This window comes from Anomaloglossus baeobatrachus, chromosome 3, assembly GCF_048569485.1.
Source record: "Anomaloglossus baeobatrachus isolate aAnoBae1 chromosome 3, aAnoBae1.hap1, whole genome shotgun sequence".
NCBI classification, from domain to species: Eukaryota; Metazoa; Chordata; class Amphibia; order Anura; family Aromobatidae; genus Anomaloglossus; species Anomaloglossus baeobatrachus.
In genome coordinates this window covers 49,995,633-50,022,601 of record NC_134355.1, presented here as the reverse complement: position 1 = coordinate 50,022,601, position 26,969 = coordinate 49,995,633, and the positions used below count along the sequence as shown (strand labels likewise).

At 47.2% G+C, this 26,969-nt stretch overlaps 1 protein-coding gene across 1 annotated transcript in view; it reads left to right on the top strand.

Moving 5' to 3' along the window:
- Positions 1-3,348: 3,348 nt before the first annotated feature.
- Positions 3,349-26,969, top strand: part of HAAO (3-hydroxyanthranilate 3,4-dioxygenase) — a 70,962-nt gene continuing 47,341 nt past the window's right edge. The window contains exons 1-2 of the mRNA XM_075338011.1: positions 3,349-3,497; positions 16,184-16,262. Coding sequence (XP_075194126.1) covers positions 3,415-3,497; positions 16,184-16,262 — 162 coding nt within the window. The 5' untranslated portion in view covers positions 3,349-3,414. The remainder of the gene's footprint in view (positions 3,498-16,183; positions 16,263-26,969) is intronic.

The following is a 26,969-nucleotide window of genomic DNA, read 5'->3' as shown; positions in this document are numbered from 1 at the left end:
GATAGCACAGGATTAGGAAATTCCCCTCTCCCCATTACAGTGCTATTTAGATTGCCTCCACTAAATGTCATCCATCCACTGGAGAGAGCGACTCATACCAAAGTATTAATGTATACAGTAATGGGGGCGCTGAGGTTCTGGACTTTGCAGGGGTCCTTGGTGAATATACCCTCAGATAAGCCATGTACAATGGTAGCTTTATCACTAGCAAAGGAACAAAAATCATTACCAAATTATACAGTGTACGATGCAATTCTACATCACGGGCACAAGAGGGCGCCAAAGAGCAGTAATAAAAATACGAAATGAGATTTTGTTACATAAATTTCCATTTCGCTGCATTTTTTTCCTTTCCCGATGTAAAATGGATTTTTTGATATGCAGCTTTTCAAAATAAATATTATATTCAGTTCTGATTCTTCTGTGTCAACCATGATAATGCATAGCAGAATTCCTGCAGAAGGTTATAATGACATCCTATACAGTTTTTTTAAGCATTTCTTTAAAGGGAATCTGTCACATTGTACACACAATCTGATCTGTGAAAAGAAAGGAGAATCTGAGGTGAATGGTGTATAGGCTTGTAGGAAAAAAACAACACAGTATAACTTTAGTCATAGAAATCCCTGGAGTTTTTAATGTATATGAGTCCAGCGGGCGGAGCTACTGAGTGATTGACAGCTGCATCTGCATGCACCACCACACAGGGAAGACTGTCAATCACTAGTAGTGTGTCGCCCAGGGTTATGGGGTACTCGGTCCCGGGCGGTGTATAACTGGGGAATGTCACTTTGGTGGCTGTTGCCCGGTCCCGTGCCCTGGGTGCTTTTTGTAAAGGGGAATATTTACAGGGGATTAGAATAATGTTCACACGTGACACCACTTGCGGTGTTGCGGCTATGTAGAGGGAGCCGCCGCTGCACAATGTCCACTGCCGGGGCTGGTGTTAGTGGCAGCCTGGATGATAGGCTCTCCGCAAGCAGGGTCGGGGCCTAGAGGATAGGTGATGTGACGAGTGTCAGAAGAAGGTAGGCCACACAAGAGGGTTTCAGTGCAACTGGTTCTTTATTCACTTTCTGGTGGTAACTGGTCACCCGAGGCCGGCTGGTTTCACCTTCAGGTCTCCTTCGTCCCAGTGCCGCTTTAGCAACCTGATGGCTTCTTCCCCTGCACCTCTCTTTTGGTTGGTGGGTTCCCGTGTTGTAGAGCGGATGGGGGTCCCCTCCTGGTGGTCGTCTACTGCAGTCCGTATGACGGAGCGTGAACCCTATGGGATTGGAGTCTCTGGTCCTGTCCCCAATTCTCCCTTTGCTACTGAGTCCCGAACGTCAAGGTCAGTGAGGTCCTTGATGGTCCCCTCACTGTGCAGGTGTTATCTGGTCTGCCTGGAGCTTCTGCCTGACGTAGGGCCCTGTACCCCGTTGGTGCGTAGTCCTGGGAGTACTCCACCATACTCCACCGGCAACTAACCGCCTGGGCCCTCAGGTTACTATTCACTCCAGCCCAGCACGTCTGCTCACGTTCACAGTCACTGCTCAACTCCTCACTCTGCACTGTCTCTGCCTGACTACTCACTATCCATTACACAGCACAACAATGTTTTTGCTACTGAGGGTAAAACATGTGTTCTTTACTAATTTGAACATGCTGATTCCAAATATGAACTCAGAATTTGCACAGCACGTCCAGATTTTGAGTTATACTTAGAAAAGGCCATACGCCTATTGCACATGCGGTTGGAATGAAAGAGACCTATGCTTCTATGCAGATCATTCTGAAATTGATTAAATATTCAGAACATCAATGGAACATTTGTGCTGACCTCAAAGTTGTTGCACTAGTCCTTGGTTTGCAGTTAGGTTACACTAAGCATATGTGCTTTCTGTGCCTATGGAACAGTCGAGATGACAACAACCATTATAAAATTAAACGGTGGCCCAATAGAGATGAACATAAGATTGGTAAGCACAATGTTCAACATGAATCACTTGTCGATCCACTTAAAGTTTATCTTCCACCTCTTCACATTAAACTAGGACTAATGAAAAATTTTGTAGTAGCAATGGATCGTCAAGGGAATGGATTTAAGTATCTGAAGGAAAAGTTTAGTGCATTGAAAACTGAGGCCAAACTCAAAGCAGGAATCTTATTGGTCCTGAAATCCACCAACTAATCCATGATGAAATCTTCAAGAACTCACCCCACTTGAACTAACTGCATGGGATGCATTTATAGTAGTAGTTCAAAACTTCCTTGGAAACGAAAGAGCAGAAAACTATGCTGAACTAATAGATAATATGCTTCAAGCATACGAAATGCATGGTGCCCGAATGTCATTGAAAATGCATTTCCTACATTCACATCTTGACTTCTTTCCTCCAAATATGGGTAATGTCAGTGACGAACATGGTGAGAGATTCCACCAGGACATTTCTACTATGGAAAAAAGATACCCAGGTCGCTTTAACCCCAACATGATGGGCGATTACTGCTGGTTTTTGCAACGGGCCACTAGGACCACTCACAAGCGCAAAAGCAAGTGCCTGAAGCACTTTTAAAAGTACTCTGCTGAGTTCAAGGCGATTTCTTAAGCTACTATAAGTGATTTTTAAGTTTTTTGGTTTATTTACCTATACTTCTTTTTCAATAAAAATGATAATACATGTTGTGAAACTGTGGGACATAACGATTCTGTATCTTTATTAATTGCTTATTTTAAATTTCACAAAAATTGGAATAACTTAATATCCTGACGTGCTACAAAAAAACTAACTTCAGATTTGGATTCAGCGCATTCGATTTAGTATAGCGCACATGGTTTTTGCCAAGTAGCAGACAAAAAGTGTTTATTTGTTGTGCTGTGTTATCAGACTGTCCACAGTCTGCCACTCCCACCTGGTTGTCTAGTGGACTAGACTGGCTCCACCTCTAGGCGGCCATCCATTGGTCTGACCCTAGCCTTGTACCCTTCTATGGGGGATAATTGGGGAAAACTGGGATTTTATGGAGTGTTTGTGTGTTACCGGCACTGGTTTTCTGGGTCCCTATGGGGTAGGCCCTGCATCCTGGTGGGGATGCAGTATCTTGTAGCTCCCTGATGGCTTCAGGGGCGCTACAGTACTGGACTCATATACATAGAAACAGAAGGGATTTCAATGAATACAAGTTTACCAAACCTTTGGCAACAACAATGTATACAAATGTAATCATGTCCCCAGGGCACTCTTACATCCTGCCTGCAGATTATTAATAGGACAGGTTCCCTTTAAATTAGCACCAGCTCTGCACAGCTTTACCTTTGCACCTTTCAACCTTTGTTCAGTAAACAAATAGTGGTCTTAAAATGCACACTCCGCTTTTTTCATAAAGACTTTTATATTCTTCCATCGTCCACTTTCCTACATTAGTCAACATATGGAGATGCAACCGATTAATGTAAAGAAATGGATACAAGAGAACAGGACGTATTTTTTACCCCCTGTGTGCAACAAGCTTATGTAAGTACAGAGTGTTTATCCAGGATACGGCTGGTCGGAAATATTTACATATGGTGATTGTAAGTACAGGAGGCTAGCCAGACTGCAGGGAAAAAATGTGTATGATTTCATAGATAATGTCATAAATACACAATCTGCAGATCACTCCATCTAGAACTGATGTCTTATAGTGACGGCCACAAGATGTGTCCCAACAGTGCAAGTCTGCTGCCTGTTATCAGGCGTAATCCAACACTAGAATCTGAATCACCTAGATGGATGACAGGAATTGGTGATAGTTTGTTGTCTCTACAGGAAGTTGTGCGCAGAATTATGTATTTTTACAGGAACTAGGGTGGGACTTTCTCTTTAGTCAATGGGGGCAGGGCTTTGTCTTTATACAGTAAGTGGGGGCAGGGCTTTGTCTTTATACAGTAAGTGGGGGCAGGGCTTTGTCTTTATACAGTAAGTGGGGGCAGGGCTTTGTCTTTATACAGTAAGTAGGGGCCGGGCTTTGTCTTTATACAGTAAGTGGGGGCAGGGCATTGTCTTTGTACAGTATGTGGGGGCAGGGCTTTGTTGTTATACAGCAAGTGGCGGCAGGGCATTGTCTTTGTATAGTAAGTGGGGGCAGGGCTTTGTTGTTATACAGCAAGTGGGGGCAGGGCATTGTCTTTGTACAGTAAGTGGGGGCAGGGCTTTGTCTTTATACAGTAAGTGGGGGCAGGGCTTTGTCTTTATACAGTAAGTGGGGGCAGGGCTTTGTCTTTGTATAGTAAGTGGGGGCAGGGCATTGTCTTTATACAGTAAGTGGGGGCAGGGCTTTGTCTTTATACAGTAAGTGGGGGCAGGGCATTGTCTTTGTATAGTAAGTGGGGGCAGGGCATTGTCTTTGTACAGTAAGTGGGGGCAGGGCTTTGTCTTTATACAGTAAGTGGGGGCAGGGCTTTGTCTTTATACAGTAAGTGGGGGCAGGTCTTTGTCTTTATACAGTAAGTGGGGGCAGGGCTTTGTCTTTACACAGTAAGTGGGGGCAGGGCTTTGTCTTTGTACAGTATGTGGGGGCAGGGCTTTGTTGTTATACAGTAAGTGGCGGCAGGGCATTGTCTTTGTATAGTAAGTGGGGGCAGGGCATTGTCTTTGTACAGTAAGTGGAGGCATGGCTTTGTCTTTGTACAGTAAGTGGAGGCAATGCTTTGTCTTAGTAGAGTAAGTGGGGGCAGGGCTTTCTCTTTGTACAGTAAGTGGAGGCAGGGCTTTGTCATTGTACAGTAAGTGGAGGCAGGGCTTTGTCATTGTACAGTAAGTGTGATGGGGCTTTCTTTGTACAGTAAGTGGGGCAGGGCTTTGTTTTTGTACATTAAGTGGGGGCAGGGCATTGTCTTTCTACAGTAAGCGGGGGCAGGTCTATGTCTTTGTATAGTAAGTGGGTGCAGGGGTATGTCTTTGTACAGTAAGTAAAGGCAGGGCTTTGTCTTTGTACAGTAAGCGGGGGCAGGGTTTTGTCTTTGTACAGTAAGCGGGGGCAGGGCTTTGTCTTTGAATAGTAAGCGGGGGCAGGGCATTGTCTTTGTACAGGAAGTGGGGGCAGGGCTTTGTCTTTGTACAGTAAGTGGGGAGAGGGCATTGTCTTTGTATAGTAAGTGGGGGCAGGGCTTTGTCTTTGTACATTAAGTGGGAGCAGGGCTTTGTCTTTGTATAGTAGTGGGGGTGGGGCTTTGTCTTTGTACAGTAAGTGGGGGCAGGGCTTTGTCTTTGTACAGTAAGTGGGGCCGAGCTTTGTCTTTGTACAGTAAGTGGGGGCAGGGCTTTGTCATTGGACAGTAAGTGGGGGCAGGGTTTTGTCTTTGTATAGTAAGTGGGAGCAGGGCTTTGTCTTTGTACATTAAGTGGGAGCAGGGCTATTTCTTTGTATAGTAAGTGGGGGCAGGGCTTTGTCTTTGTACAGTAAATGGAAGTAGGGCTTTGTCTTTGTACAGTAAGTGGAGGCAGGGATTTGTCTTTGTACAGTAAGTGGGGCCGACTTTGTCTTTGTATAGTAAGTGGGGCCGGGCTTTGTCTTTGTACAGTAAGTGGGGGCAGGGCTTTGTCACTGTACAGTAAGTGGGGGCAGGGCTTTGTCTTTGTACAGTAAGTGGGGGCGGGGCTTTATCTTTGTACAGTAAGTGGGGGCAGGGCTTTGTCTTTGTACAGTAAGTGGAGGCGGGACTTTGTCATTGTACAGTAAGTGGAGGCAGGGCTTTGTCATTGTACAGTAAGTGTGGGTGGGGCTTTGTCTTTGTACAGTAAGTGGGGGCAGGGCTTTGTCTTTGTACAGTAAGTGGGGCCGGGCTTTGTCTTTGTACAGTAAGTGGGGGCAGGGCTTTGTCATTGTACAGTAAGTGTGGGTGGGGCTTTGTCTTTGTACATTAAGTGGGGCAGGGCTTTGTTTTTGTACATTAAGTGGGGGCAGGGCATTGTCTTTGTACAGTAAGCGGGGGCAGGTCTATGTCTTTGTACAGTAAGTGGGTGCAAGGCTATGTCTTTGTACAGTAAGTAAAGGCAGGGCTTTGTCTTTGTACAGTAAGCGGGGGCAGGGTTTTGTCTTTGTACAGTAAGGGGGGGCAGGGCTTTGTCTTTGTATAGTAAGTGGAGGCAGGGAATTGTCTTTGTACAGTAAGTGGGGCAGTGCTTTGTCTTTGTACATTAAGTGGGAGCAGGGCTTTGTCTTTGTACAGTAAATGGAGGCAGGGCTTTGTCTTTGTACAGTAAGTGGAGGCAGGGCTTTGTCTTTGTACAGTAAGTGGGGCCAACTTTGTCTTTGTACAGTAAGTGGGGCCGGGCTTTGTCTTTGTACAGTAAGTGGGGGCAGGGCTTTGTAATTGTACAGTAATTGGGGGATGGGCTTTGGCTTTATACAGTAAGTGGGGGCGGGGCTTTGTCTTTGTACAGCAAGTGGGGGCAGGGCTTTGTCTTTGTACAGTAAGTGGGGGCAGGGCTTTGTCTTTGTACAGTAAGTGGGGCACGGATAAGTCTTTGTACAGTAAGTGGGGGCAGGCCTTTGTCTTTGTACAGTAAGTGGGGGCAGGGCTTTCTCTTTGTACAGCAAGTGGGGGCAGGGCTTTGTCTTTGTACAGTAAATGGGGGCAGGGCTTTGTCTTTGTACAGTAAGTGGGGCAGGGCTTTGTCTTTGTACAGTAAGTGGGGCAGGGTTTTGTCTTTGTACAGTAAGCGGGAGCAGGGCTTTATCTTTGTACAGTAAGTGGGGGCAGGGCTTTGTCTTTGTACAGTAAGAGGGGGCAGGGCTTTGTAATTGTACAATAAGTGGGGGCAGGGCTTTGGCTTTGTACAGTAAGTGGGGGCGGGGCTTTGTCTTTGTACAGCAAGTGGGGGCAGGGCTTTGTCTTTGTACAGTAAGTGGGGGCAGGGCTTTGTCTTTGTACAGTAAGTGGGGCCGGGCTTTGTCTTTGTACAGTAAGTGGGGGCATGGCTTTGTCTTTGTACAGTAAGTGGGGCACGGCTATGTCTTTGTACAGTAAGTGGGGCCGGGCTTTGTCTTTGTACAGTAAGTGGGGGCAGGGCTTTGTCTTTGTACAGTAAATGGGTGCAAGGCTATGTCTTTGTACAGTAAGTAAAGGCAGGGCTTTGTCTTTGTACAGTAAGCGGGGGCAGGGCTTTGTCTTTGTACAGTAAGGGGGGGCAGGGCTTTGTCTTTGTATAGTAAGTGGGGGCAGGGAATTGTCTTTTTACAGTAAGTGGGGCAGGGCTTTGTCTTTGTACAGTAAATGGGGGCACGGTGTTGTCTTTGTATAGTAAGTGGGGGCAGGGCTTTGTCTTTGTACAGTAAATGGAGGCAGGGCTTTGTCTTTGTATAGTAAGTGGAGGCAGGGCTTTGTAATTGTACAGTAAGTGGGGGCAGGGCTTTGGCTTTGTACAGTAAGTGGGGGTGGGGCTTTGTCATTGTACAGCAAGTGGGTACAAGGCTTTGTCTTTGTACAGTAAGTGGGGGTAGGGCTTTGTCTTTGTACAGTAAGTGGGGCAGGGTTTTGTCTTTGTACAGTAAGTGGAGGCGGGGCATTGTCTTTGTACAGTAAGTGGGGGCGGGGCTTTGTCTTTGTACAGTAAGTGGGGGCAGGGCTTTGTCTTTGTACAGTATATGGGGGCAGGGCTTTGTCTTTGTACAGTAAATGGGGGCAGGGCTTTGTCTTTGTACAGTAAATGGGGGCAGAGCTTTGTCTTTGTACAGTAAGTGGGGCCGGGCTTTGTCTTTGTACAGTAAGTGGGGGCAGGGCTTTGTCTTTGTTTAGTAAGTGGGGGCAGGGCTTTGTCTTTGTACAGTAAGTCCGGCAGGGTTTTGTCTTTGTACAGTAAGTGGGGCCGGGCTTTGTCTTTGTACAGTAAGTGGGGGCAGGGCTTTGTCTTTGTACAGTAAGTGGGGGCAGGGCTTTGTCTTTGTACAGTAAGTGGGGCAGGGCTTTGTCTTTGTACAGTAAGTGGGGCAGGGTTTTGTCTTTGTACAGTAAGTGGGGGCGGGCTTTGTCTTTGTACAGTAAGTGGGGGCGGGGCTTTGTCTTTGTACAGTAAGTGGGGGCAGGGCTTTGTCTTTGTACAGTAAGTGGGGCCGGGCTTTGTCTTTGTACAGTAAGTGGGGGCAGGGCTTTGTCTTTGTACAGTATATGGGGGCAGGGCTTTGTCTTTGTACAGTAAGTGGGGGCAGGGCTTTGTCTTTGTACAGTAAGTGGGGCCGGGCTTTGTCTTTGTACAGTAAGTGGGGGCAGGGCTTTGTCTTTGTACAGTATATGGGGGCAGGGCTTTGTCTTTGTACAGTAAGTGGGAGCAGGGCTTTGTCTTTATACAGTAAGTGGGGGCAGGGCATTGTCTTTGTATAGTAAGTGGGGGCAGGGCATTGTCTTTGTACAGTAAGTGGGGGCAGGGCTTTGTCTTTATACAGTAAGTGGGGGCAGGGCTTTGTCTTTATACAGTAAGTGGGGGCAGGTCTTTGTCTTTATACAGTAAGTGGGGGCAGGGCTTTGTCTTTATACAGTAAGTGGGGGCAGGGCTTTGTCTTTGTACAGTATGTGGGGGCAGGGCTTTGTTGTTATACAGTAAGTGGCGGCAGGGCATTGTCTTTGTATAGTAAGTGGGGGCAGGGCATTGTCTTTGTACAGTAAGTGGAGGCATGGCTTTGTCTTTGTACAGTAAGTGGAGGCAATGCTTTGTCTTAGTAGAGTAAGTGGGGGCAGGGCTTTCTCTTTGTACAGTAAGTGGAGGCAGGGCTTTGTCATTGTACAGTAAGTGGAGGCAGGGCTTTGTCATTGTACAGTAAGTGTGATGGGGCTTTCTTTGTACAGTAAGTGGGGCAGGGCTTTGTTTTTGTACATTAAGTGGGGGCAGGGCATTGTCTTTCTACAGTAAGCGGGGGCAGGTCTATGTCTTTGTATAGTAAGTGGGTGCAGGGGTATGTCTTTGTACAGTAAGTAAAGGCAGGGCTTTGTCTTTGTACAGTAAGCGGGGGCAGGGTTTTGTCTTTGTACAGTAAGCGGGGGCAGGGCTTTGTCTTTGAATAGTAAGCGGGGGCAGGGCATTGTCTTTGTACAGGAAGTGGGGGCATGGCTTTGTCTTTGTACAGTAAGTGGGATGAGGGCATTGTCTTTGTATAGTAAGTGGGGGCAGGGCTTTGTCTTTGTACATTAAGTGGGAGCAGGGCTTTGTCTTTGTATAGTAGTGGGGGTGGGGCTTTGTCTTTGTACAGTAAGTGGGGGCAGGGCTTTGTCTTTGTACAGTAAGTGGGGCCGAGCTTTGTCTTTGTACAGTAAGTGGGGGCAGGGCTTTGTCATTGGACAGTAAGTGGGGGCAGGGTTTTGTCTTTGTATAGTAAGTGGGAGCAGGGCTTTGTCTTTGTACATTAAGTAGGAGCAGGGCTATGTCTTTGTATAGTAAGTGGGGGCAGGGCTTTGTCTTTGTACAGTAAATGGAAGTAGGGCTTTGTCTTTGTACAGTAAGTGGAGGCAGGGATTTGTCTTTGTACAGTAAGTGGGGCCGACTTTGTCTTTGTATAGTAAGTGGGGTAGGGCTTTGTCTTTGTACAGTAAGTGGGGGCAGGGCTTTGTCACTGTACAGTAAGTGGGGGCAGGGCTTTGTCTTTGTACAGTAAGTGGGAGCGGGGCTTTATCTTTGTACAGTAAGTGGAGGCAGGGCTTTGTCATTGTACAGTAAGTGTGGGTGGGGCTTTGTCTTTGTACAGTAAGTGGGGGCAGGGCTTTGTCTTTGTACAGTAAGTGGGGCCGGGCTTTGTCTTTGTACAGTAAGTGGGGGCAGGGCTTTGTCATTGTACAGTAAGTGTGGGTGGGGCTTTGTCTTTGTACATTAAGTGGGGCAGGGCTTTGTTTTTGTACATTAAGTGGGGGCAGGGCATTGTCTTTGTACAGTAAGCGGGGGCAGGTCTATGTCTTTGTACAGTAAGTGGGTGCAAGGCTATGTCTTTGTACAGTAAGTAAAGGCAGGGCTTTGTCTTTGTACAGTAAGCGGGGCAGGGTTTTGTCTTTGTACAGTAAGGGGGGGCAGGGCTTTGTCTTTGTATAGTAAGTGGAGGCAGGGAATTGTCTTTGTACAGTAAGTGGGAGCAGGGCTTTGTCTTTGTACAGTAAATGGAGGCAGGGCTTTGTCTTTGTACAGTAAGTGGAGGCAGGGCTTTGTCTTTGTACAGTAAGTGGGGCCAACTTTGTCTTTGTACAGTAAGTGGGGCCGGGCTTTGTCTTTGTACAGTAAGTGGGGGCAGGGCTTTGTAATTGTACAGTAATTGGGGGATGGGCTTTGGCTTTATACAGTAAGTGGGGGCAGGCCTTTGTCTTTGTACAGTAAGTCGGGGCAGGGCTTTGTCTTTGTACAGCAAGTGGGGGCAGGGCTTTGTCTTTGTACAGTAAATGGGGGCAGGGCTTTGTCTTTGTACAGTAAGTGGGGCAGGGCTTTGTCTTTGTACAGTAAGTGGGGCAGGGCTTTGTCTTTGTACAGTAAGTGGGGCAGGGTTTTGTCTTTGTACAGTAAGCGGGAGCAGGGCTTTATCTTTGTACAGTAAGTGGGGGCAGGGCTTTGTCTTTGTACAGTAAGAGGGGGCAGGGCTTTGTAATTGTACAATAAGTGGGGGCAGGGCTTTGGCTTTGTACAGTAAGTGGGGGCGGGGCTTTGTCTTTGTACAGCAAGTGGGGGCAGGGCTTTGTCTTTGTACAGTAAGTGGGGGCAGGGCTTTGTCTTTGTACAGTAAGTGGGGCCGGGCTTTGTCTTTGTACAGTAAGTGGGGGCATGGCTTTGTCTTTGTACAGTAAGTGGGGCACGGCTATGTCTTTGTACAGTAAGTGGGGCCGGGCTTTGTCTTTGTACAGTAAGTGGGGGCAGGGCTTTGTCTTTGTACAGTAAATGGGTGCAAGGCTATGTCTTTGTACAGTAAGTAAAGGCAGGGCTTTGTCTTTGTACAGTAAGCGGGGGCAGGGCTTTGTCTTTGTACAGTAAGGGGGGGCAGGGCTTTGTCTTTGTATAGTAAGTGGGGGCAGGGAATTGTCTTTTTACAGTAAGTGGGGCAGGGCTTTGTCTTTGTACAGTAAATGGGGGCACGGTGTTGTCTTTGTATAGTAAGTGGGGGCAGGGCTTTGTCTTTGTACAGTAAATGGAGGCAGGGCTTTGTCTTTGTATAGTAAGTGGAGGCAGGGCTTTGTAATTGTACAGTAAGTGGGGGCAGGGCTTTGGCTTTGTACAGTAAGTGGGGGTGGGGCTTTGTCATTGTACAGCAAGTGGGTACAAGGCTTTGTCTTTGTACAGTAAGTGGGGGTAGGGCTTTGTCTTTGTACAGTAAGTGGGGCAGGGTTTTGTCTTTGTACAGTAAGTGGGGGCGGGGCATTGTCTTTGTACAGTAAGTGGGGGCGGGGCTTTGTCTTTGTACAGTAAGTGGGGCCGGGCTTTGTCTTTGTACAGTAAGTGGGGGCAGGGCTTTGTCTTTGTACAGTATATGGGGGCAGGGCTTTGTCTTTGTACAGTAAATGGGGGCAGAGCTTTGTCTTTGTACAGTAAGTGGGGCCGGGCTTTGTCTTTGTACAGTAAGTGGGGGCAGGGCTTTGTCTTTGTTTAGTAAGTGGGGGCAGGGCTTTGTCTTTGTACAGTAAGTCCGGCAGGGTTTTGTCTTTGTACAGTAAGTGGGGCCGGGCTTTGTCTTTGTACAGTAAGTGGGGGCAGGGCTTTGTCTTTGTACAGTAAGTGGGGGCAGGGCTTTGTCTTTGTACAGTAAGTGGGGCAGGGCTTTGTCTTTGTACAGTAAGTGGGGCAGGGTTTTGTCTTTGTACAGTAAGTGGGGGCGGGCTTTGTCTTTGTACAGTAAGTGGGGGCGGGGCTTTGTCTTTGTACAGTAAGTGGGGGCAGGGCTTTGTCTTTGTACAGTAAGTGGGGCCGGGCTTTGTCTTTGTACAGTAAGTGGGGGCAGGGCTTTGTCTTTGTACAGTATATGGGGGCAGGGCTTTGTCTTTGTACAGTAAGTGGGGGCAGGGCTTTGTCTTTGTACAGTAAGTGGGGCCGGGCTTTGTCTTTGTACAGTAAGTGGGGGCAGGGCTTTGTCTTTGTACAGTATATGGGGGCAGGGCTTTGTCTTTGTACAGTAAGTGGGAGCAGGGCTTTGTCTTTCTACAGTAAGTGGGGTCAGGGCTTTGTCTTTGTACAATAAGTGGGGGCGGGGCTTTGTCTTTGTACAGTAAGTGGGGGCGGGGCTTTGTCTTTGTACAGTAAGTGGGGGCAGGGCTTTATCTTTTTACAGTAAGTGGAGGCAGGGATTTGTCTTTGTACAGTAAGTGGGGGCAGGGCTTTGTCTTTGTACAGTAAGTGGGGGCAGGGCTTTGTCTTTGTACAGTAAGTGGAGTCAGGGCTTTGTTTCTACACAAAATGGAAGTGGGTTTTCATTTCTATAGAGGAAGTGGGGGCAGGTATTTGTGTCTACAGGAAGTTGCGGAAGGTCTTTATCTACAGGAAGTGGGGGGAAAGTCTTCACCTTTTTACAGGAAGAAGTGGCAGGTGTTTGTTTCTACGGGAAATGGGGCGTGTCTTTGTGACTGATGGAAGTGGAGGAGAGTCTTTGTCTTTAGAGGAAGTGGGGTCGAGTCTTTGTTTCTCTACAAAAAGAGGGTGCGGGTCTTTGTCTCTACAGAAAATGGGGGTGGGTCTTTGTCTTTACAGAATGTGGTGGTGGGTCTTTGTTTCTCTCGAAAAACTGGGGGCTAGTCTTTGTTTCTCTACAGAAAGTGTGGACGAGTCTTTGCTTCTCTACAGAAAGTGGGGGTGAGTCTTTTTTTCTCTACATGAAGTGGGGTGTGTCTTTGTGTCTCTGCTGCTACTCTCATTTCTGTTACTCTGCATACAGAATTCTGATAAAGGTTAACCACCCACTAAAAATCAGCAGGTGGCAAATTGCAAAGCAGATTTGAGAAACCTGGGATTCCCAGGAAGTAGACCCATTGCATAATTCCAATCACAATCCAGGGGGACACATTTTTAAAGGGTACTACACCTTCCCTTCTCTATAATTCTTATTCTACAGGAGGAAAAAACTACTTCTCTACACTCCACAGTATTTCAACATATCACATGTCTGCAAGGGTAAAATTGTTTGAAAAGTAAGAGGCGACTTTTATATACTTTTGATCGCTGAAGTCAGTAAAGATATCGAAAAAAATTCTATCATATACAGGTTTTTCACGAACACTGACTCTGTAGGCTTCCATAGAATAGAATCACATTGCATTCCAAAAGGAATGCCTTCCATACTTTTCTCAGGACGGTGCTCTAGTGTATTGCAGTGATGTTCCTGGGCTGATGGAAAAATGTCAAATTGAGTACAATGTGAGCGAGTGGAGACTCTTTATTGATTCATCAAAAAATTCTGAAAGTTGCTACTGCACAATGGCAGCAAGGAAGCTTCAGTGCCTGTAGGGCATTTTGGGCACTTGAAGGAAAGCTATGAAAATTTAGACTTTATTCTCAAGAAACGTATCTATGAGGATCAAGGATGGTCAATATGTGGTGGTGACCTGAAAGTTCTCTCTTTGCTCCTTGGGCATTATGGAGGATACACAAAGTACCCATGTTTTTTGTGTGAATGGTACAACCGGGATCGGACTCATCACTGCAGCCAAAAAAGTTGGTCAACGAGAACATCTTTGCAACCTGGACTCAAGAACATAGCTGTGGGAATTTTAGTTGATCCCACTAAAGTTCTCCTGCCACCCCTCCACATTAATGTTGGACTGAAAAAGCAGTTTGTGAGAGCTCTACCGCAAGAATCAGAAACTTTTAAGCACCTATGTACCAAGTTTCAGGGACTGTCCAAAGCAAAACTGAAGGAAGGAATTTTTGTGGGTCCGGATGTTCAGAAACTCATGAACTATGACGAGTTCTAAACAAAAGAAAAAGCTGTTGAGAAAAGGGTTTGGGATTCTTTTAAAGAAGTCGTGAAGAAATTTCTAGGTAACAACAAAAATCCAAAATTTAAGTCCATCGTGGAGAACATGCTGAAATGTTTCAAAGCCTTGGATCGTCTGATGAATTTGGTTACATTTTTTACATTCCCATTTCGTTGACTTTCCTAAACCTAAACCTTGGTGCTTTTAGCCAAGAGCAAGAAGAACGATTTCATTGGGATATCAAGGAGATTGTGACGATGGCACCAAGGTAGATGGAACATGAAGATTATGGGGGATGACTTCTGGAGGCTTCACAGAAAAGATCCACAGCCTTCTATAAGAGAGAAGGGATCAAAAGAAAAGGAAAAGGGGCAAGAATTAATTTCCAATGTTGCAGAATGAATGTTCAATACATTTTTATATATAATATTGTGCACATTTCAATAAAGATTTTTCTTGTTCATCTCGCTTGTAGGTAATTTCATGCACGTTTTGTGCTGAATCCATATGTGATGGTTAAAAATGGAAGTGTTATTTTATATCAAGGCATAAGAAAACATACGAATCAGTCCCAAATTTGTATACTTGTGTATTTAAAGAGGGGTTTTAGTGCCCCACGGGGCAGGTGATTGACCTACTCGTAGCCGGGCAGTCGCGGGTTGGTCAGATGTGTGGCCAGACGGATGGCCTTGCCCGGTTCCGTTGCCCCAAGGCGTGCAGAAAATGAAGGGAAAGCGGAGTAATTGGAAAAAGTTTGGGAGTAGCCACCGCTGTTGAATTTCTCACCGGGGCAGGTGTTATGGCAGCCGGGATGGTGTTGCTCCCCACAGGCGGAGCAGGCCCCAAGTGGATAACAGGGGGGTTTTGGCGGTCCCTTACAGGCACCGGAGCACGGGGCGACGGCGTCGCTAATCAGATTCTGAGTCGGCAACTGCGGTTCCAGGTTCTTTTACTCACTGATTAAAGCTGCACCCAGGTGCTGGTCTCTGCCGTCGTGGGCTCCGGTTAATCCCAAGCAAGTAAAGGGGCCACCACCGGTGTTTGAGAAGAGAGAGAATGTCTTTTTCCTAGGATGTTCCCCTCAGTGGTTAGGTACCCGGGCTGAGCTCCCACTCCAAGCCCCAGGCCTAGTTAAAAGTTCCAGTAATGTCTTGTCAGAACTATGGTCTCGACTGATCTGCCTGATGTGAGTGTGTTGCACCTATATCTACCCCAAGAGGAACCCGTCCCCCAGGTGGCTGGCTTCAGTGACCGGGAAGTCTCATGCATCGTGGCCACCTACCTTGAGCCATCGCACCCTATGTCCTAAGCTATATGTAAAGTGTGAATGTGAATGTGGAACACCAGTGAATAACCCCTCCCTTACCTGAGATGGATACCGCACCTTAACTGAGGTACAATACCCTGTGGTGACCAGCGCCTCAGGGGTGCAACAGGGTTACCTGATGAAACCCTTCTATTATCTGCCTATCAAGGCCTCCTTCCCAATGCTGTCGCAACAATGTCAACAGTAAAATCTCTGAGACCCTTTCCCCGGCCAACGTAAACAAAAATTTCTGCTCATTGGTCCTGAAGATGATAAGCTTGATAATGATAAAATGATAATCAGGATCCCCTTCATTGCACACGCTCATTAGACACTTCAATTTAAAAGATAGGTTCAGAGTTTGTTCATTGTGGCTAATGTACATGTGTTGTTTCCTGGAAGAACAGGAAGCTTCAGTCTAAAAAAAAAAATCCTCAGTGGCTAGTTTATAAATTGCAAGATTTCTAATTTTTATTATTAATAATGATCATGATATAGAAAAAAAAAAATGTCAAAAATTAAAAAAAAATACATTTCACAGAAAAACCTGATTTAACAGTAGGGCATTTTCTGATGACGCCTTTCCTTTAATATTAAGTGAAAAACTATAATCCATCTACATTACCACACGCTGTTTTAACGATTACATAATTATTATTTTTTCTTTTTTCAGTTTCAAACCACCGGCCGCAAACAAATCTTCATTTAATATATCTAAGTCTTGACTGGATACTTATTACTGTGCAAGGGAGACCGGACTGCTCTCCTCTCCGTCACCTTGTGTATAATTTATACCTAATGTACCACCAATATATCTCATAGTGTAATTAGGGCATAAATGGGATGGAAAGAAAAATATCAGCAAAAGAAGAAATCTCTGTGGCCGGACTCACAATTAGCTTGCAGGGAAGCCAGGAGAATTACTAATTAGGATTCGCTTTCTGGGATCATCGTTTGCTTGTACTAATATTTTATATTTGTATTCACAGGCACAATAATCAGCTGACAGTAATGTTCGTAGGAGGCCCAAACCAGAGGAACGATTATCACATTGAAGAGGGAGAAGAGGTAATATAGTACTGTCAGTGCCGGCACCAGGGTCCACTCTGTCTGGGTTTCAAATTGCGAAATCCACCGTATTGTATGACAGTACGACAAATGGGGAAAAAGTCTCCTCTGGTGCCCATAGGTCACCTGCAATATGATTGTGGGCTACTGATGATATTCTCATGGCAGCCAAGGGGCCTACTGAAGATGCCCATGTCAACCATGTTTGTACAACGATGAATCTGTCACAATGTGACTGTGAGATTGCGAGAGAAGGGGCTCCAGTACTGTCCCTGACCCTTGGCTATCCCTCACATCCATATTACCCCTGATGGTAGAGACGCTGGCGTCCCGTGCCTTACTACAGGTGCATCTCATAAGTTAGAATATCATCAAAAAGTTAATTTATTTCAGTAATTCAATCCAAAAAGTGAAATACATATATTATATAGTCATTACACACAGAGTGATCTATTCCTGTATGTTATATAGAGTAATTACACACAGAAGAATCTATGCCTATATATTATATAGAGTAATTACACACAAAAGGATCTATGCCTATATATTATATAGTCATTTCACACAGAGGGATCTATTCCTATATATTATATAGAGTCATTACACACAGAGGGATCTATTTCTATATATTATATAGAATCATTACACACAGAGGGATCTATTCCTATATATTATCTAGAGTCATTATACACAGAATGATCTATTTCCAGTGTTTATTTCTGTTAATGTTGATGGATTATGGCTTACAGCCAATGAAAACCCAAAAGTCATTATCTCATAAAATTAGAATATTATATAAGACCAACTGAAAAAATGATTTTAAACTCATAAATGTTGTCGCCTACTGAAAAGTCTGTACAGTAAATGCCTCGATACTTGGTTGGGGCTCCTTTTGCATGAATTACTGCATCAATGCGGCGTGGCATGGAGGTGATCAGCCTTTGGCACTGCTGAGGTGTTATGGAAGCCCAGGTTGCTTTGATAACAGCCTTCAGCTCGTCTGCTGTGTTGAGTCTGGTGTCTCTTATCTTCCTCTTGACAATACTCCATATAGTCTCTATGGGGTTTAGGTCAGGCGAGTTTGCTGCCCAATCAAGCACAGTGATACTGTGATTATTAAATCAGGTATTGGTACTTTTGGCAGTGTGGACAGGGGCCAAGTCTTGCTGAAAATTAAATTTTCATCTCCAAAAAGCTTGTCAGCAGAGGGAAGCATGAAGTGCTCTAAAATTCCCTGGTAGACGGCTGCACTGAGTTTGGTCTTGATAAAACACAGTGGAGCTACACCAGCAGATGACATGGCTCCCCAAACCATCACTGATTGTGGAAACTTCACACTAGACCTCAGCAGCTTGGATTGTGGCCTCTCCACTCTTCCTCCAGACTCTGGGACCGCGATTTCCAAATGAAATGCAAAATTTACTTTCATCTGAAAATAACACCTTGGAAAGTGAGCAACAGTCCAGTTAATTTTCTCCTTGGCCCAGGTAAGACGCTTCTGGCGTTGTCTATTGGTCATGAATGTCACTCATGACACAAGGAATGTGACACTTGTAGTCCATTTCCTGGATACGTCTGTGTGTGGTGGCTCTTGAAGCACTGACTCCAGCAGTGTCCACTCCTTATGAATCTCCCACAAATTTTTGATTAGCTTTTTCTTAACAATCCTATCAAGGCTGCAGTTATGCTGGTTGCTTGTGCACCTTTTTCTACCACACTTTTTCATTCATTTAACTTTTTATTAATATGCTTGGATACAGCACTCTGTGAACAGCCAGCTTCTTTACCAATGACCTTTTGTGGCTTACCCTCCGTGTGGAGTGTGTCAATGACTGCCTTCTGGACATCTGTCAAGTCAGCAGTCTTCTCCATGATTGTGGCCTACAGAACCAGACTAAGGGACTATTTTAAACGCTTAGTAAGCCTTTTCAGGTGTTTTGTGTTAATTATTCTCATTTTCTGAGATGATGACTTTTGGGTTTTCATTGGCTGTAAGCCATAATCATCAACATTAACAGAAATAAACACCTGAAATAGATCCTTTTGTGTGTAATGACTCTATATAATATATAGGAATAGATCCCTCTGTGTGTAATGACTCTATATAATATATAGGAATAGATCACTCTGTGTGTTATGACTCTATATAATATGTGTTTCCCATTTTGTATTGAATTTTTGAAATAAATTAATTTTTTGATGATATTCTAATTTATTGAGATGTAAATGTATGCTCCTGAGTAACGTTGATCTGTTTCCCCCCTCCCCCAGGGAAGAAAGGCGCAGGACAGTAATGGAAATGCAGGTGAGACAGACAGGGACAGCAGAAAGTCAGCCACACTGCAAACTCACAGGAATAAACCGTAAGAAACTAAAGGGGAAAGCAAGAGAAGTAATGCAGCAACAAAAGGACAACAAGGATTAACACAACAACCAAACACAAAAATAAAGTACTACAACCACCAGTAAGTCTGGATCACAACACCTCAGCAGACCAGTATAGAGAAGCTATAGCTGGCATTAATGGAAGTGTCCAGCCAGCATATATAAGAGGATAGCGAAAGTGACTGGCTCTCCCACAGCATGTGACCTAGGAGACTAACAAGCAGTCCAGCGGAGATTGACTCTTCCTAGCCTGCCCATGGACCACAGTCTGTGAGTCGACATCAAAGTCTCCCTGTGCTGATCACAGATATCACAGAAGTTAGAAGGCAGAGTGCAGGAATATGAAGTATACCCAGATCCTGACGGCCTGTGCCTGGTAATTGTATAATACAATAATATTACAGCAGTAAAGTATATTGTGCAAGAAATCAAGAAAGTGCAGGTTTAAGTCTCCTAGTGGGATCTAATAAAAAAATAAAAAAATATAAAGAAGTTCATATTTTCAGGAGCATAAATGAAATTATTATTATATTATTATTATAAAATCTAAAAGATGTACATTTTAAAAAAAACAAAACAAAAAAAAAAAACGTATAAAATATAATATTTACAGGTAACTGAATTCTCCCAAAAAAGGGAAATGGTTATTTTGTCATCCTTAAAAATGGAACAAAAATAGATCATAATTTATCATTAATAAAGTCATATGGACCCCAAAATGGTAAATCAAAGAATTGCAGCTCGTACCACAAAAAATAAGCGCAAACAATACAGTTATAACTCTTGTAAGGAGAGGAGGAAAATAGGAGGTCAAAAATGGGCAAAACAGGGTTGTGTGATCCAAGGGCCCACATAAAGCTGGTGTCGGCCTTGAATACACAAAAGACAAACTTGAAGTTCCTGGGTCCCAATATAAAATGTGCTATAGAGCCCCTCATCTACCATTTGTGATAATGATATTTTAGGCACCAGAACCTGGATGCAACATAAATCTCTGCAAACCTTTCAGCCTCGTCCCCAGCATTAAGACTGTATAATACTTTAAAGGGGGTTCCCTCATAAGGCAATCCCTTTAATATGTGATCATTGTGGCCCACTCCTGAGACCCCGGATAATTAAATGATTTGGTCAACGGAAGTGGCAGTGGGTACCGGGAAAATATAACATGAAGATCAGTTTAATGGATGGATGAGATCATTGAGAGCTTTGTTTCATATAGTACATAGTTGCCAAACATTTTCTGGAACAGCTCCACGCCTGTTATCTCACTGGAATGTTAAATTTTAAGTTTTCTTTTGGATTAACCCTACTCGCACTATAGGATTTAAAGACAAAAGAAATACGGGACAATTGGCAACAATGGCAGCACGGCTCTAAGCTTTGGCACCTTTTTCTATGACATGCTCATACTTTGAAAACATCTTGGAAAAGTGTTGTCATGGAGAAACGGTTGCACCTTGATAATTTTTCCTGTAGAATTTTGTTTAGAACTCTGACCATCTGTGATCAATAGACCCACATCTTAGTCTATGGGCTCCTTCCTACTCCCTTTCCAGTATGACAGTGCACTACATCAGTGATACCACAATCCATTCTTCCAACCTCCTGCTCCTCCTGGGCCTGGTTAGGACAGTTCTCCTCCTCTGGGGCGGTCTCCTTTCCTTCTTTTGTGCAGATACAAAACATCACAAACCCACAGTCTCCATTTCCTGCCATTCCTTCTGCCCAGCAATCTACTGTATCATCCTACTGGATTTTTTAGCAACAGAACATCCACCAGTAGCCCTCAAAACTGCAATAACTGCAAGCATAACTTACAGCATACAGAAATAAAATACAGCATAGGTATAAAGAACAAGGCTGGGACAATAGGCAGATGAGGCAAATTTCATATCTCCCCTCCCCCAAGAGTAAAAAATTAGTCTGAAAGTCAAGTCAGGTAAAAGTCCCCATCACACCACCCTCTCCATGTTTTATTGGTATATTCAATGTGAGACTACTATGCATAAGGCAAGGGAGTTGAGGGAGCTAGATACCAAATGGCTCCACTGGGCAGGAATTAGGGCTTAATCCAGATTCCCAAGTCCAAGCATCCCTTATGGCCAGAAAAATCAGCAGATTCAGATGGCTAGAAAACAGAGAGATGGTCAGCCTATCGGCCAGCCAACATGTATGGCTAGCTTCTGTACTGACTGCTCTGACAATGTGCACTAGGCCTCCATCTGCCCTTGCCTGTTGGGGAAATGGGTCCCAAGTTTGGACTTTTGCTATGGAGCCCCTTGATTTCTATGTGTTCCCCTGGCTACACCAATGCTTTAGCCGTCTGTGGCAAATGTTCTCAGCAAAACACCTTCTTATCCGAAGTGGGCCACTTCCTCCAGGTGTTAAGGCTACAACTCAACCAGCAGGCGAGACGGGGGAGCAACATAGGTCTTTCTCACGCCAATGGCTTAGATTAATGGTGAATGTTCTACAAGGTTGTGTAGATATGGAATTGTTCTCCAGCCTGCTCATTATGCTACAAATTTTAATAGCGATTTGGCTATGAGATGGTTAATGTTCAAAAAATATTGGTTCATCTAAGATCGAGCTAAAACTGCAATATCACTCAAAAATAATTTGTCTGAAAACAAAACGCGCTGAAGCAGAGATGATGAACATTGTCGCCGGCTGTTTATAATGAGCTAATTTAATTACACGTTACTTGTATTTATGTGAACGCCGCTTCCGAGAAAAATTCATTAATTGCTGAAATGTATCAAATTATCAAGTAATAAATATGATCTAGAAACCTTTGACTTGTTTTGTCAGCTCCAGATAATGATCCATTCCCATAGCAGCAGATACCGCACATGGGAGAACATATGCAACGTCCCAGTGTGGGACATAACTAAAATCTACCCTATAGCCCCTAACATTGAGGTGACTATAAGTATTGTCTTATAGCACATCTAGTCCATAAAAAACAACACATATAGTAACTGAATATAGGTAAAAGCATCAAACACCCATTTGTCAAGTCTTATCTGGGCTCCTTCAGCATCTAGGCTCCATCGTTATATAATATACTATGGTACCAGTTGTCACACCCATGGATATGGGGTACTCGGTTCCAGGTAGTGTCTCTATTGGGAATGCCATGGTGGTGGCCGTTCCCGGTTCGGGACCTGGGCCCTTTTTGTCATGGGGGATATTTACAGGGGATTTGTGAATAAAGTTATTCGTCACACCACTTGCGGATGTGAAGCCCCACAGGTGTAGTGTCGGTGCATTACCTTCAGGGACTCCACGTAGCTGGTTCTGGTCACAGGTAGGAGATCTTCTTTGTAGTCGTGACGCCACTCTCAGTATTGCGGCCAGTAGGGACCGCCACTGCAGGTTGAGGGTCGCCTGGGGCTGATGGTGTGTGCAGTTAGATGTAGGAGCCTCCTGAGAGTGAGGCAAGCCCCAGGGCCCTGTGTAGGTGCGTAGTACCACAAGTCGCAGAATGACCACACAGGCAGGATGTCTTTCAGGGTTTTTACTCACTTCAGGTGGCAGGGTGAGTAACCCGGGCGTAGCTGAGATGAACCAGGTAGGAACCAGGTATCCTTCAGGCTGACTTTATGAGGGTGACTACTGACTCGCCTTCCTTAGCCCTTGGTGGTTTGGGGTGACCCCGACTTTTAGTCCCTATGGGGGTCACCCAGGGAAGATGCTGAAGCCTCTCTCCCCTTCGTTTGCCGTGTGCTTGTTCCCCGGACCAGGCCACTCCAGCCTCTTGCCTCCTATGACCTATGGGCCCTAACTTGCGGTTACGTGGCTGCGGCTTTTGTAGTGTTGTGGTGTGGGCTTTAAGAGCCCCACACCGGCAGGTTTAGCAGAAGAAAGTTGAATCTATCCCCGCTTCGGGATCTGCCGCCCGGTTGGGCCTGGTGCTCTCTAGCAGTCTCCTTACTTCCCACTCCGTTGCACTCTCTAGCTGAAGCTGGCTTTCAGGCAGCACTCCTAGTTGACCGTTCTCCCCCGTCTGTAGCCACTGCGCGGGCGCTGTTAGACAGCAACAGCCCCACAGGTCTGCTCCTCACTGAGCCCTATGGAGTTCTGCTCTAACTGACTCACTGCTCCTCCTCTCCTGTTCTTGCCTACGCCACCTAGCAACCAGATTCTCTTACCACACCCCTTGAGAGGAGATGGAGGCTCTACCCCCTCCACTATTCCAGTGAAGGTGAAGGCTTGCCCCCTCCTGGGATCCCCAGGGGTCCTCTCATGGGTACATGTGTGAGACCTGATCACTATGCGCCTGTGTTCCACACCCCTGTCAGCCTTCTGGATTACCTGTATTGTACTGTCCCCAGCATGGGTGCAGCACTCAGTGGTGCCTGACCAGGTCAGGGGCGCCACATTCCCCCTTAGTTATCACCAGCACGTCCTCGGGCTGCAAGACAACATTTTAAAATGCATAAAACATTAAAACATGTAAAACATTTAAAAGCACCAGGTATCAGACATCACCACCCTCCACCCACAAGTCCGTTAACCCACCCAAAACCCTCTCAGGAGGCAGGTCACCGGTCCTGTTGGTAACCAGGTCTGGGCCATCCGTTTCCCCAGACCTTTCCTCCAATCTTCCTCTCCCGTTGGCCGCGGCTTCAGCCACTTCTGGCAGGATGTAGAGGCGGCTTTCATGGGCTGGTGGTTTCAGGGTATACCTGGCCTGGTGGATCCGCGCCGTCAGCCTCTTCTGGCAGGATGCAGAGGCGGCCTCCACAGTTGGTGCTGGCCAGGTACCCTCTTTGTGGTGGTGAGCCAAGGCCCCATAAACAGGCGTGCTCTCTGGTCGCAGGTGAGCCAAGGCCCTTTTCTACGGACGGGCCCCCCTGGTTGCAGACGAGCCAAGCCCCTAAACAGGCTGGCCCTGGTGGTGGTGCCACTGGTGTAACTTTTTACACTGCGAGAGTTTGTGGCTATAGCAAGTTCATAGCCTTAAAGTTTATTTCTCACAATAGTTTTTGTGGGCGCATTTCTTAAACGTTGCAAACAAAACTTTTCAAACTTTAACTGGTCAAATCTTCTTACTTTCCTTTACTTTACTCCTCTTTTTCACTAGGGCGTGGGCATGTAGGGCACCGGCACCTGTGACTTTCTTGCTCTCCGTCGTCGTCCGTGGTTGTTTCATCTGTAGGATCTTTGTCTGTGGTTGTTTCATCTGTAGGTTCTTTATCTTTCCTTTCTTGGTCTTCGTCTGTTTCTACATCTGGTTCTTTATCTCTGTCTTTTCTTTCTGGTCTTTCTTGTCTGGGACATGGTGCTACGTCTAAGGCATAGTAGCCCCTTTCTCCTTGATGCAAGGTGAACTGTACTAAGTCCCCAATTTTCAAATTTCTGCCTGAATGTCCTCTGGGCAGGTGGGCTTGAACATCTCTCCGATTTACGAATATGCCCTCTTTTATTCCTTTTACTACAATGAAGCCGTATCCGCTTTTCAAGTTGAAGTCCTCTACTATTCCTCTGTAAAGGGGTCCTCTAGCCTGGGCTTGGGACCTTCTTAGGCACCTTTTCTCCTCCAGGTCTCTGGCTGTGACCTCCCTCTGCTCTGGAGACTGTGGTGTTGGAGGACGCTTTGATCTGCTGCGCCGTGTCTTGCGGGCTGGGTTCATGCCTGTGGGCTCCCAGGTGAGGTCTTTGGGTTGATCTTCATCTGCTGACGGTGTCAAGTCTTCCTCCTCCCAGCGGGAATAGGGCAGCATCTCCGGCTCTGGGTAGGGGTCTGCTGCGGTTGGCGTCGGAGTCAGCTCCTCAGCTTCCTGGCCTCCTCTCCCCCTTAGTTCTTCGCTGCACTCTGGTTGTGGCAGTGCTGGGGATGGGCTCTCTTCAGCTGGTCTGGGCGGTGGACTCTTTGGCGCGGCTGCAGGGGTTGCCTGAATCTCCTTGGGGGTATGCGGAGGGAGCAGGTACCGATCCACCATCTCTTGCGGGAACTGGGCCTCCAGATCAGCCTTCAGCTTCCAGTATTCGGGGTCCTCCCCTATCAGGGTCTTCCTGGCAGGGACCTCTCTGGACTGGGGAGCGGTGTCTGCTCTGGCCTTGCAGGCCGGGGAAAATGATGAGGTAGTCTTCTCTTCTTGGCGGGCCGCGCCCTGTATGGCGGCGGCCTGGTCTTGGCGGGCCGCGCCTGGCATGGCGGCGGCCTGGTCTTGGCGGGCCGCGCCTGGCATGGCGGCGGCCTGGTCTTGGCGGGCCGCGCCCTGTATGGCGGCGGCCTGAATTGGCGTTTCTGTCGCGGCCGGTTCCTGGCGGGCCGGACTGGACACTGCAGCCGCGGTCTCACTTGGCGTCGCAGCCTCGATGGGGTCCGTGCAGGCTGAGTCGGGCGTCGCTGCAGTGATCGGAGCTTGGCGGGCCGCACCCGGCGGGGCTGCGGCCTGGTTCAGCATATCACTTGCGGCGCGGACGAGCGTCGCTGCTGCGTTGGGGTCTTGGCGGACCGGGTTCAGCAGGGTGGCAGCCTGGGTCAGCGTCACACCTGCAGCACGGATGAGCACTGCCGTGGTGGTCGGAGCCCGGCGGGACAGGCGGGGCATCACTGCAGCGGCCTGGGCTTGGCGGGCCGCACCTAGCGTGGCTGCGGCCTGGTTCGGTGGCGCCGCGCCGGGCGCCTCTTCTGGGACCGCGGGCGTGGCAGCAGGGGTCGGGGCACTTGCGCTGGCCGGGGCAACACCGGACTCACCCATCGGGGTCTGAATCGTCGTCGCCGCTCGATCCGGCAGGCTCCGCGCGGCACTCTCCTCATAGGTCCGCACCGCCGCAGCCATTTCCAGGAGCTCCGTGCGTTCTTCTCTGAGCCGTCGCACAATCCTGGCCTCCAGCTGGTCGCAGAAGATGGCAAGCTCCCGGCACCACCAGGCAGCAGTGCCTGGTTCTGGGTATCCGCGTCTGGACTCCATTTTCTCTAACACGCTACTGGCTTCTTCTCTGCTCCGCCGTCTCTGGACGCTTCCGCTCTCATAGCCGGCAAGGTCAGAACTCTGCAGGGGATCTCTGGGTAGCCACACCTCTTCGTGGGCGGTAACTTCTCCCAGCGCGGGCTGCTGTTGTTTTTCAGCGCGCTTTTCATGGTGGCAATATGGCGGCGCTTCCAATTTTCCAAGCGGACCGCCCAGGCACATGGTCACCTGTCTGAACAGGTCTAGTCCTTATCCTGTTCGTGACGCCAGATGTGAAGCCCCACAGGTGTAGTGTCGGTGCATTACCTTCAGGGACTCCACGTAGCTGGTTCTGGTCACAGGTAGGAGATCTTCTTTGTAGTCGTGACGCCACTCTCAGTATTGCGGCCAGTAGGGACCGCCACTGCAGGTTGAGGGTCGCCTGGGGCTGATGGTGTGTGCAGTTAGATGTAGGAGCCTCCTGAGAGTGAGGCAAGCCCCAGGGCCCTGTGTAGGTGCGTAGTACCACAAGTCGCAGAATGACCACACAGGCAGGATGTCTTTCAGGGTTTTTACTCACTTCAGGTGGCAGGGTGAGTAACCCGGGCGTAGCTGAGATGAACCAGGTAGGAACCAGGTATCCTTCAGGCTGACTTTATGAGGGTGACTACTGACTCGCCTTCCTTAGCCCTTGGTGGTTTGGGGTGACCCCGACTTTTAGTCCCTATGGGGGTCACCCAGGGAAGATGCTGAAGCCTCTCTCCCCTTCGTTTGCCGTGTGCTTGTTCCCCGGACCAGGCCACTCCAGCCTCTTGCCTCCTATGACCTATGGGCCCTAACTTGCGGTTACGTGGCTGCGGCTTTTGTAGTGTTGTGGTGTGGGCTTTAAGAGCCCCACACCGGCAGGTTTAGCAGAAGAAAGTTGAATCTATCCCCGCTTCGGGATCTGCCGCCCGGTTGGGCCTGGTGCTCTCTAGCAGTCTCCTTACTTCCCACTCCGTTGCACTCTCTAGCTGAAGCTGGCTTTCAGGCAGCACTCCTAGTTGACCGTTCTCCCCCGTCTGTAGCCACTGCGCGGGCGCTGTTAGACAGCAACAGCCCCACAGGTCTGCTCCTCACTGAGCCCTATGGAGTTCTGCTCTAACTGACTCACTGCTCCTCCTCTCCTGTTCTTGCCTACGCCACCTAGCAACCAGATTCTCTTACCACACCCCTTGAGAGGAGATGGAGGCTCTACCCCCTCCACTATTCCAGTGAAGGTGAAGGCTTGCCCCCTCCTGGGATCCCCAGGGGTCCTCTCATGGGTACATGTGTGAGACCTGATCACTATGCGCCTGTGTTCCACACCCCTGTCAGCCTTCTGGATTACCTGTATTGTACTGTCCCCAGCATGGGTGCAGCACTCAGTGGTGCCTGA